Source organism: Bidens hawaiensis, unplaced genomic scaffold (genome assembly GCF_021521415.1).
Source record: "Bidens hawaiensis isolate Kalapana, Puna unplaced genomic scaffold, B.hawaiensis_p1.1 tig00035129_1, whole genome shotgun sequence".
Lineage (NCBI taxonomy): Eukaryota > Viridiplantae > Streptophyta > Magnoliopsida > Asterales > Asteraceae > Bidens > Bidens hawaiensis.
This window is the reverse complement of record NW_027505354.1, coordinates 18,383-31,020: the sequence shown is the minus strand read 5'-3', so window position 1 is coordinate 31,020 and position 12,638 is coordinate 18,383. Positions and strand designations below refer to the sequence as shown.

At 40.2% G+C, this 12,638-nt stretch overlaps 1 protein-coding gene across 1 annotated transcript; it reads right to left on the bottom strand.

Moving 5' to 3' along the window:
• Window positions 1–9,878: 9,878 nt before the first annotated feature.
• LOC143612642 (uncharacterized) lies at window positions 9,879–10,721 on the bottom strand. The gene has a single exon (XM_077086577.1). It carries the CDS (start codon window positions 10,719–10,721, stop codon window positions 9,879–9,881), a length of 843 nt encoding a protein of 280 aa, XP_076942692.1.
• Window positions 10,722–12,638: the final 1,917 nt, after the last annotated feature.

Sequence of the window (12,638 nt, the reverse complement as noted above, 5' to 3'; positions counted from 1 at the left end):
ATGTCGTCAATAAAAACGATTAATGATTTATTCAACATAGGCCGACACACCTTATTCATCATGTCCATAAATGTTGAGGGAGCATTCGTTAGACCGAATGACATTACGAGGAACTCGTAGTGTCCATACCTCGTCCAAAACTCTGTCTTAGGGATGTCCGCCTCTTTCACTTTCAGCTGATGATAACCTGATCTGAGATCTATTCGTGAGAACCAACTTGAACCTTGCAGTTGGACAAACAGATAATCAATTCTTGGCAACGGATATCTATTCTTTACCGTAAGCTTATTCAGCTCGCGATAATCTACGCACATTCTCATGTTTTCGTCCTTCTTCTTCACGAATAACACTGGTGCGCCCCACGGGGAAACACTTGGTCTAATGAAACTCTTGTCGAGGAGTTCTTGCAGTTGGGACATCAATTCTTTCATCTCGGACGGCGCTAGACGGTAAGGCGATTTCGCTATGGGTTGGGCTCCTGGTACTAAATCTATCTGGAATTCTATCTCTTGCTCTGGTGGCAACCCCGAAAGATCCTCGGGGAATACTTCTGGGTATTCGCGCACGATCGGAACATCTTTTAATTCTTTCGTCTCGGTCGTAGCGTTGACAACATTCGACAGGTAGGCACCGCACCATTGCCTTAACAGTCCCTGGCTTTTATCATCGAAATGACATTAAGCCCAGAACTTTCCTTATCACCATAAACCGTCACCGCACTACCATCCAAGGACTTTAACCTTGTCATCCTACTTTTACACACTATCTGAGCTTCGTACTCAGACAACCAATCCATTCGCAAAACCACATCAAACCCTCCTAAGGTCATACTGTACAAGGTAACAGGGAACTCATGTACCTCTAACTCTATCTTACAATCCTTAACCATTTTCATTATTTTTACAGAGGTGTCACTAGCGGTTTCTACTATAAAAGTTCAAGGCACTTGGAAACATTTCATTTTTTCTAGTTTACTAAATGGTATAGCTATGAAACTTCTATTCGCACCCGAATCAAATAATATAGAAGTAGAAATATCGTTAACTAAAAACGTACTTGTCACAACATCCGGAATCTGTTTAGCCTGTTCCTAACTCAGCATGTAGGCTCTAGTTCTTGGTCTAGCCTAATCAGCATCTTTCATTCCACTACCTCCAGTCCCACCATCAGTACATTCCCTTGCCATATGACCCGTCTTACCACATTTGTAGCATACGGGTTTTGCATCACATTCATTACCATAATGCCCCACCTTCCCACACTTATAACAGGCATTTGTCCCAAGCCTGCACTCTCCACCATGAGCTTTTCCATATTTGTGACACACATCTGAACCAGCACCCCACCTGCACTCGCCACCGTGCACTTTCCCACTAGTCTTGCATGTCTTCCTCTGCCACACCTTCTGCTTCTTGTCTTTGGAGTTCCAAAACTGAGTACCCGGTCATTTAACAGGAGCGGCCCACTTCTTAACCTTCTTCTCCTCCCCCACAACAGCATCGTCCAAAGCCAGGTCCTCATAAACCATCTCTGCAAGTTCAACAGCAGAGTCAAAAGTAGCAGGTTTATTTTCTCTGACTAGTAGAAGGACTTTCTGTGGCAATCCCCTCACGTAGCACTTGATTCTCTTAGCCTCAGTGTTGACCATTTCGGGCACCAACCTAGACATTCGGTTGAACTCGATGGTGTACTCACGTGTGTCATCGTCCCAGCTTTCAAGTTCAGGAACTTCATCTCCGCCCTCTTAACCTCGGCGTCAGCACATAATTTCTTCATAACCAGTTCTTTCAGATCCTCCCACCTCATAGCCTTGATTTCCTCTTGACTCTTTCTCTGCTTAATCGATTCCCACCAATGCATCGCCTCATCTTCAAACGATTGGGTAGCATAACCGACAGCTTTATCGGGACGACACTCGCTAATGTGGATAACCTTGTCTATAGTGGTTATCCATTGAAGAGTAGCGATTGCGTCTCCCAAACCAGTCAGCTTCGGTGGGTCGCATCCTTTGAAGGACTTGTAGTTGCACCCACCTCGGCCTCTTTTCCTATCATCAACTTTCACAGAATTAACCACACTCGAGGCCTCTCTCTCTCTCTCTCTTTCATCATCTTTCTTACCATCACCACCCGCCCTCTCAGCAGTTCTTTCACGACTTCGAGCAGTTCCTTCAGGAGTCAGGTACTTCACCACAGTGGCTACAGCTTGAACAATAGCTGCTTGAATTGCGGGATCCAGTTGAACCCCTTCGTTGTTGCTTGGGTTTCTTCCAGCTGCGCTTCCTTCGTCTCCAGTGTTGGAAGCGGTCTCCACCAAAGGTCGTTGGATACGGCGAGGCCTGCCACGACGTCCAGTGTGACCTCCTCCTCTCACAACATCTCCAGTTCCGGCCATCGTATTCTAAATAGGAAAACACAAATGTCATCACTCAAGGAACTATTTAGTACAAGGATAGTAAGGCTAACAGGTCATAACAGTGGCCAGTTGTGATTAGCTGATCACGTTACCTTCTGTGTCCTATACACTTCCTCTTATGAGTTTATTTGTGCTAATTCTGCTCTTAAACAGTTAATCAATCAATGAATCAATTAATCCTATCCCTAATATTCACATATCCTATCTTTTAGTAGTTAAGCTAACTTTAACATTTATTATTTAACCATACACCTTACCCTTACATAGCTTGCTTGAGTGACATTTGACATTCTTGAACTGGCATCTTCTTTCTTTCTTACTTTAATCCCATTCTCTGTTCGAGTCTAAGCATGTAGGATGCTTAAATCTCTCGAACTCTGCTCTGATACCAACTTGTAAGGCCCCGTTACCGGTACCTCACATTTGGACGTTGGATTTACTCATAAACACAGTTCTAAATATCAGAGTTAATTAAAACTTTACGCGGAACATAAAACTTCAACCATAATATTTTACATAACCTTCAAATATTGTCTTATAAAACATTCATAGTCTTTAAAACATCACAGCGTTTCCTCGAGATGCCAGTATCTTCGATTCCATGCCATGTGTCCTCGATCACGCGAGCTGCCTCAATCTATTTGTCTGCGTGCATACTAAAAGTCAGCTACAATGATTGAGTTCTAGTTAATCAGATAACTTACTGTACATACACATATACGTGCCTGAAGGTACGCTTTATACACTAAACCTGTTCATCGTTCCTTCGTATACATTCCAAACTAACCTTACATCATAAAGAGAATTCTCCCTACATACCTCGGATATTATTAGGGTCCGGTACCCTCCATCCTCAGATATTATTAAGGTCTGGTCTCCCTTCTTCCTCGGATATTATTAGGGTCCGGTACCCTCCATCCTCGGATATTATTAGGGTCTGGTACCCTCCATCCTCGAATATTATTAGGGTCCGGTCTCCCTTCTTCCCTACTATTGTGCCAAACCTTTCTAAATATATAATCGTAAGTTCCATACATACATACATACATCATTCATTTATCATGTGCAACAATCATATCATCAAACCATTGCCTGGAAGTACATGCAATATCCGAAGATCGTTCATGCACCGACAAGCTTTCATTCACATTTTAGACATACATAAATAACATACAAGTCATACATGGCATACACTTACCATTTGAGGTAAGTGTATTAACTATCACATCGAGTATGCACATAGCCCCGAAAACATAACAAGGAATGGGGATAGAAACTCACTTGAATGCGGTTACGTTCACCGTTTATGGTTATCCCTTTCTTGAGCTGTGCACGACTAACTGTATAGCAATTACACGAATCAATTTAACTATCACAACCCATATCGTGTTTCTAGTTTAATTATTGCCCTCAACGAACGAGGGGTCCGGGGGCAGCGCCCCTGGCAGCTGGGTTCTAGGGGCGGCAGCCCCTAGCGGGGTCCAAGGGGCCGAGCCCCTGGCTAGGGTTAAGCTGCCAGGACAACTTGGAAAAATTTTTATTTTCATTAACTGTCTTAACACATTTTCCATTAACATTTTAAATTATTTTCTAAGTTGGCTTATTTGCTAAGCCTATGATAATGGGCCTGTTTCTCTATATTATATATAGGCTTAGCCCAACTGTCCATTATGGTTCCTGGGCCCAACTGGATTTTGGCCCAAAACCCAATAGTGAACTGATCAGCCAAGAACCCTTTGGCAGAGAACTCGTGACCGAGAACACTTGCTTGACCAAGAACTCGGGTTTGACCGAGAACTCAGGTAACCGAGAAAGTTGACCGAAAACTATCAGCTTTGACCGAGAATTCTCAGTTTGACCGAGAACTCCCATCTTTGACCGAGAACTCTCAGGTCAGATGCTATCAGCTCGTTTTTCCCATTTTTAAATTCATTGTAGGCTCAAATAACGGTTAACGGTCCAAAATCATACCTTTAACTTCCTATTTCCCAGTTTTCTTAACCGTTTTACACCCATCATCATTCCATCATCAAGATCTAGTCCGGTTCTAGCATAAAGCTCAGACCTTTAGCCATAAAACGTTCTTTACTAGACCTAGGGTTTTCCTTTATGAACTGTATATAATCATTAGTTTGCTATGTCCATTTTAATCATCAAGTTTGCAACTTTATGATTTATCTAACCCGTTCTACTCTATGCTTAAGTTTCATGGCCAACCATTCTTGAAAACGTAATCTTTAAGGTCAAGAACATACCTTTATACGGTTATAAAGCTACGGTTTTGGCTTGGTTATGATCTACAATCTTGTATGTTGTTTGTATATCAAGGATCTATAAAGATTTAGCTGGGATTTCCCTTGGATCTCCTATTTCCCTTGCGGCCGTAGATAGGGTGTTTATGTGTGTGTTTTGAGTGTGTAGATAATATTATGGATAAGATGAATGGAAATGGAAAGATTTAGGGTTTAAGGGGGTATTTATACTCACTTAAGCCCATGGAGCTAAGGCCCATCTTTCCTTTTTAGTCCATGATTAATTCCTTTTAATTAGCCTACTTATATTTCCCTTTTACCATCTTACTATTTATTTATTAACTCAAGTAAACGTTTCTGTCAAAACGAGTCAATATACAATATTATTATTATTATTCAAAATTTTGGGATGTTACAACTGCCTAGACTATCGACGAACCTTCGTTGATGTTTGATTTTAGTTGGATTATTATATTTTGTTATGATTTTATGAATCAGTAAATTGTTTGGTTTATTTAGATAAATATGTGTACTTGATTTTGTTTAATCCAGTTTTATTATTTCACATTATCCTTGGTGATTGTTTCATATGATAGGATTTTATTACATCATCTACTGTGTATTTTTGACTAGTTTGTGATTGAATTCAAATAGGATCATAGGAATAATATTATTAGTCAAACGAATATAAGTGTGCTGCTAACCTAAAAAGCTGTAAGGTGATAGGTTATTTGTTACATCTTTGTTGATTAAGATTGCTAGATTTAGTTTTTCGTAAGGAGTTCGTTTAGGTTTTATTGATTAACATTGTCTAGCGATTCAATTATGTTTATTAAATTACCTTTGATTTCCGCACTATAAGATATGATTTCATTATAAAGGTACTCATTTATAATTACTTAAATAACCGTAAGTGAGTGTAATATATAAAACTAGTGTGCCTTAAAACTTATTAGAAACCCATAGTTGTCTTCTTGAGAAGGGTCAGGGTTCATGTTCGGGGTTTCTTTTAAGTGTATATTTTATGATCCCAGTCCATAACAAGTATTTTCCAAAAATTGGATAATTGAAAATTTGGAGAATCCAGCCTAGGTGGTTTTTTCATCACCATTTGAATCAGTTGAACTAAATTATATTGTGTTTTATTACTTGTCTTTTCTTAATTAGTTATTTTATTAGTTTAGTATTAATCAATTTAAAACCCCATTTCAATAATTATAAAATATAGTCGTGTCAGTGTGTCGAGTCTAATTAGTTAATTTACGTAATTAAAACAGTCTTGTGGGTTCGATATCCAGATTTAGCTTTACTAGAGTCGATCGGTTCACTTGCCGGTCATTAGTTTATTCGAGTTTCAAAGATTTTAGAGTATTACTTAGTGTCTAGTTTAGCGTAATTTAGTTAATAATTAATTGACTACTTTTAGCATATCAGAGTTTCTATCACTTGAAGAGTTTTCTGTTGCTACTTTGGTGTCTGTTAAGGTTGCCCCGGGTCATCTCAACGTTGTTGGAAATACCAAAGAAATCCGTCAGTCTTGTGATCATGCGCCTACCTCCACCTCTTCTGGAATTCCTCCCAAAAGGAACGTTAGGAAGGCTACTACTAATCCTGCTCGGAGTAGAAAGAGGTTCAAAGGAATGTCTGTTCCCAGCTCCAATGTTAACGATCCTATTGAATTAGATGAGGATGCTGCTCTCATTGCTTCTTTCACCCGCTTTCCTCCTACTGGTGGGGGAAGCTTTCCAAAAGCCCTTCTCCTTCACCGTTGAAGGTACCTTCCAAGAATTCTGTTTCTAAGAAGGTTCCTTAGGCAGCTGTTAAGAAGCCTATCTCTATAGATGTTGAGAAGAAGGTAGAGAAGAATAGGGAGCCTGTTGGCAAGAAGGTGGAGGGTAACAAAGAGCCTGTAGTGTATATCCTCCTACTGCTGAAACTGTTGCATTGGAGAAATCAAAAAAGAAAGGTGTTGATGGTCAATCGGAAAGTATTCCTAATCTTGAATCAACTGCTATTTTTGTTCCATCTTGTGGGGTACACAATTGTGATACGTTGAAGAGGGCACTCATTTGTCGGGACCTTCTTCTTCATTGTATTCCCCCGGCTGAGAAGGTGATTGTTGAATGTTTAAGCGATAGTGAGCTTATGGCCAGGGTTTTTCAGTACTTGGCTTATTTGCTTGCCCTTGTTCCTGGGGGTATGGGATTATGGAGCTATGCTTGGCAGATATCAAGAAGTTTGAGGAAGAGAAATCGAAGCTAAAAGATATCTTGGTTGAGGCGAATGAGAAGGTTGTGACCTTGACCGCTCAAGAGCAAAGCTTAGTTCATGAGCTTACTGTTGCCAAAGCTTCTGCTGAGGATGAGCGGAGCAAGGTAGAAGCTAATGCTGAAGATATTTATGAACAGCTTCAGAAGGTTAGTTAAGAGAGAAACTTTCTTGTTGAGGAGAAGAAAAAGTTGATTGTTGATCGTGAGAAGCAGGACAGTGAGAAGCAGAAGCTTCCTACTTCTGTTACCATTGTGATCTCCAAGCCCAGGTTAATGATCTCTTTTCTGAGAAACATTTGATGTCTGAGAATGGTATTCCTCATGTCGTTTCCTACCTTTTGAATATTGGTGAGTTTAATTCGGCCCTTTGAGAAGTTTATACAAGGGCCAATGCTCATGGTCGTCATCATGGCCTGTCCATCGGTTTTGAGGCAGGTCGAGCTTGTCGTCCCCTTGAGGGGCTTTCAAGATATCGACCCATGCCGCCACTGACATTTGTAGATTATGTGAGAGCCGTGAAAATGACGAATTTCCACAACCTTGAAGTCATTGCTCGTTTTCACGACCTTCCTTTCTCAGCTTTTCAAGCTATTGAGCCAGAGTATCTTAAGAAGGAGCTGGCACATCTAGTGATCCAATCCATGGTCACTAAGATTACAGGGAAGTCTAACGCCGATGGAGATCATGAAGATGGTGAAGCTAATGTTGAAGTTGAACATCCATCTGACCAAACAACTGACAAAGATGAAGAGGAAGTTGAGGTTACTCCTTCCCAGGTTGATGATTGTGAGCGGACCAATTCTCCCATGCGAGAAGTTGAGCATACTCCTTCTCTTGCCACCGCTGAAGCTTCCCGGGATGATTTTGATTGAGATGTTGACATGCTTTATGGGAACCTCTTTGGTTATGCACCGAAAACTTCTGGTGGTGCTGGTGAAGCTTCTTTGTGTTTTGGTTATGTAAGCCTTTGTTGGCGTAAACAATTACAATCTTGTGTTTGTGATGTATGTAGCACCTTCTAAAGGTGCCTTTTATGTTTTTATGTTGGTTTTGTAGCTTATCTACTTGTTTTTTATACTTGTTTGTTATTTTTGCAATGTCTTTGAAACTTCGTTAAGGAAGGATGCTGCAAACACCCTTCCATAGCTTGGTAACAAAGAATCGATCAAAGTTTATCCTATCCACTTGTTATGTGGTATATTGTTACACAAGTCTTAAGCATCTTGAGCTTATCAGTTTGATAAGCTTCTTGAGCTTATCGGTTTGATAAGCTTCTAAGCTTTTAGAACTTGTGAGCTAGTTGGTAAGAGATGCTCAGTCTCGTTTCATGGATATAATATATTTCAAAGTGTTTCATGGAGTCCTATTGTTTTAGGGGCTCACCCTGTATATAGGAGGATTTAGCATCTTGTTGCCTGTTTAGCGATATGGCATAGGAGATCAACCCTTTACATGAGTAGGAACTACGTCGGACCTCACGGAGCCTAGTTTGGAGGGGCTCACCCTTAGATAGGATAATAAACAAGTTTATTACTCAAAATGCAACATCATTCTCTTTTCGATATCATTAAACCAAAACAATTATTACAAGGACCTTGAATTGGTCCTAAACTAAAAACTTCTTGTGGTGCTTATCGTTCCAATGATGTGGCACCTTCCTTCCTTCCATGTCATTGAGCTTGTTGGATCCACCCATGTGAGCTTCTTTGATGACATAGAAACCTTCCCATTTAGGTCCCAATTTTTCGTGTCGGGCTGTCTGTTGGCCTCATTGTTTCTGAGGACCAGATCTCCGGGTTTAAATATTTCCTTTCTTACCCTTGTGTTATAGAAGGCTTCCAATTTATTCTTGTATCTTCCTTAGTTATAGCCTGATTGCGGGCTTCTTCCAGGAGATCGAGGTTAAGCAAAACCTCAGAGTCGTTGGCTTCCTCATTTATGTTACTCACCTTTCTTGAATTTATCCCGATTTCTGCGGGGATGACAGCTTCTGAACCCAATTTCCAGATAGCCCAAAGGACGCTTGGAATGTTCCTAACCAGTTTTTTCCATACCTTCCCAATCTTGTCTTGATACCTTCCACGATGCTACGGTTCATTCGTTCAACATGACTGTTTGATTGGGGGTATGCTACCGAGCTAAACACTTGCTTGATTTTTAGCTCCTTGCACCAAAGGCTAAATGGTTTCTCATTCCCATTGGTTATTTTCTCAACGAATAAGTAATTCTAGGAATGAAATCTTTATATAATTCAAAAAATCAAAGCACAAGTCCAGGGCAATAAAATATGAAAAATTTTTCTTTTATAGTAAATGGAATCTATAGAATTGTGGTCAATCAAATACTGCAAAGTCCCGGCATTTATTACCAGTCAGAATTAAACAATAATGGAATTTCGTCTATACCGGCACAATAATATCAGATTGGGGCATAATTCTAATAGTAGTGATTAATGTTGACATAATAGAAGTAAGTGGATCGATCAAGTATCCGAGTTCTAAAGAAAAATCATTATTGATAACCTAAGACCATACATATTGATAGACAAAACTGCTATATATTTGCAGAATAGACAGATTAATAGAAAAAATCATGACTATACATAACAATAAAACACTCTGAAAAGCCCACATACGATGGAGACTTTTTGTTGTCGTCTGGAAAATAAGAAGTCCTAGCCCCCCACTATTTCATCCGGCATCCCATATCTACAAATTATGTTTTCCTAGCCAAAGTTTATTACCTGCTTCCCCTTGATGGAAGCTAGGGGCTTAACTTCAGGCCACTTGGTGAAATAGTAAACAACTACCAGTAGGAACTTCATCTTTCCTGCTGCTTTTGGGAAGGGGCCAATAATGTCTATTATCCCCTTGAAGAATGGCCAAGCATCAATGATAGGTACCAGGTTGTGCTTTGGGTTTGTTTTGACGTGAGCATGGAGCTAACAAGCTTCACATTTGTGAACGACCTCCGTGAAGTCCATTGTTGCCCAATAGTATCCAAGTTTCATTAACCTAGTTACCACCGACCTTGGACCGGAATGTGTCCCGCAAAGGCCTTCGTGTACTTCCCTCACAAGATAGTTGTTCTGATCTAGTCCCACACAACGTAGTAAGGGGCACAAATATCCCTTCTTGTATAGGACATTATCTTCTATCAAGTATTGTGAAGCCTTAAGCTTGAACTTTAGGGCTTCTCCTTCATTGGTGGGAAGCTTCCCTTCTTTGAGGAACTCTGTTATGGGGGTCATCCAAATCGCCCCTTCTTCTTCAATGATGTCTTGTACCTCTAGTTCCTCTATTGATGGGCTCTTCAAAACTTCCACCAGTACCTTCTTTGTTAAGTGAGTGAAGGTCAGGAAAGCCAGCTTACTAAGGGCCTCAGCTTGCTTATTATCGGTTCTGGATACTTGGGTAAAGCTACAACTTTTGAATTCCTTCATGGGCCCTTTGACTTTCTGCTTATACTTTAAAATCAAAGGTTCTCTTGCTATAAATTCGTTATTCACTTGGCTTGCCACCAATCTTGAATCAACAAAGGCGCTTAGTTCTTGTATCTTCAACACTTTTCCTAGGTGAAGCACTGCGATTAAAGCTTTGTACTCAACTTCATTGTTTGTACTTGGGAACTCTAGTCGGAGCGCATAAGTATATTTAGTTCCTCGAGGATATGTAATTATTAGACCAGCTCCAGAACCTTCTATACTAGAAGCTCCATCAGTGTAGAGCGTCAACATCCCCAAGGAGATAGCAGGTTCACCTTCTTCCAACTCGTTCACCTCCATAGGTTCTTCTGGTGTTTCAATTAGAAAGTCGGACAAAACTTGAGCCTTGATTGCCTTTCTAAGCTAGTATGTTATGTTATGTTCAACTAAGCCAATTGCCCATTTGTCTATCCTTCCCGCTATTTTTGGGCTCTTCAAGATGGACCTTGTAGGCTTGTCCGCGACTACCTCCACCTAATGAGCTTTGAAGTATCTTCTTAGCCTTTTGGATGTGTGAACGAGCGCTAGGATTAGCTTGTTAATGGGCGTGTAATTGAGTTTAGCTTCTCCTGGTACCCTACTGATGAAATAGATTGGGCCTTGAACTTGTCGTGCTCCAAAATAAGCACTAAGCTGATAGATTTCCTTCCTACAAAAAGGTAAACTCTGATTACTTCCCCTTCTTTAGAAGTTGCCAGGGCAGGCAAGGAAGCTAGATGCTGCTTCAGGGCTAGGAAGGTTGTTTTTGCCTTGGTAGTCCATTGAAAATATTTCTTTTCATTACAGTTCTTCAAAGTTTTAAAGAAGGGTAAAGATTTTTCCGCTGATTTAGAAAGAAATCGTTTGAGTGTAACAATCTTACCATTGAGGCTTTGAACCTCCTTCTTTGTTTTGGAGAATGTAAATTAAGAACAGCTTGTACGTTACTTGGGTTAGCTTTTATGCTTTGTTTATCAATTAAATGACCCAAAAATTTACCATCTTCGAATCCAAATGAGCTTTTGACTGGATTAGGCTTCATGTTGACGCTTTTTAGATTTTAGAATGTCTCTTCGATGTCATTAAGCATTTATTTCTCACTTTTGCTTTTTATGACCAAGTCATCAACATAAGCGTCTATGTTCTTTCCAATTTGATTCGAGAAGGTGTTTTCGATCAACGTTGGTATGTAGCCCCGACATTCTTCAAGCTAAATGGCATCTTATTGTATCATAAGATTCCCTTATCAGTGTGGAATGTAGTCTTCTCTTCATCTTCAACCTTCAATAAGATCTGGTGGTAACGCTTGTAAGCATCCAAGAAGCATTTGTATTAGAAGCTTGTAAGGGAATCTACCTTCCAGTAGATCTCTGGTAGGTGATAGTTATCCTTGGGACAAGCTTCGTTAAGATCCTTGAAATCCACGCATATTCGCAAAGATCCATCATATTTTTTTTTACCATAACGGGGTTAGCAATCCAAGAATGATATCTTACCACTAGAAGTATATCGGCTTTGACAAGCTTTTCCACCTCGTTGCAGTCAGCTAAGCTTCTTTCAGCAGCCACGCTTCTCTTCTTTTGAGTGAATGGTTTATGTATGGGTCAGATGTTCAAGGAATGTCCAGCATATTCCATTGGAAACCCTATCATGTCATTTGGACACCATTAAAAACATCTTTACTTTTTTGTAATAAAGTTATTAGCTTACTCATGGTGTGAGAGGGAAGCTTACTGTTGATTTGATGGTTTGTTTAAGGTAAGCTGGATTGATGCTTTTTTCCTGCACAAGGTCATCTACAATGTCTTCATCCAGTTCCCATGAATCTTATGCGACAACTATGAGTAAGCTTCTTGTGAGGGAAGCTTACTGTTGATTTAATGGTTTGTTTAAGGTAAGCTGGATTGATGCTTATTTCCTGCACAAGGTCATCTACAATGTCTTCATCCAGCTCCCATGAATCTTATGCGACAACTATGAGTAAAGCTTCTTGTGTTGGTACCATTGTAGCTATTCCTCCCATGGTGGGGAATTTCATCATGCCATGGGCATCGGATACTACTGCATTGAAACTTGCAATTCCAGTTCTTCCGATGAGTATATTGTAGTTAGATGGGTACTTGACCAATGTGAAGTAAACTTCTCAACTCGAGAAAGGTCTCCGTCTCTAAATCCAGTGTCTAAGGTGAGCTTCTCAAAGGGAACTGCCTTCTCTCTCATGAAACTTTTAAGAGAGAT

What these genes read in the sequence shown, in the direction of transcription:
- LOC143612642 (XM_077086577.1), bottom strand. Translation starts at nt 10,721, where the DNA reads ATGGAGGTGAACGAGTTGGAAGAAGGTGAACCTGCTATCTCCTTGGGG.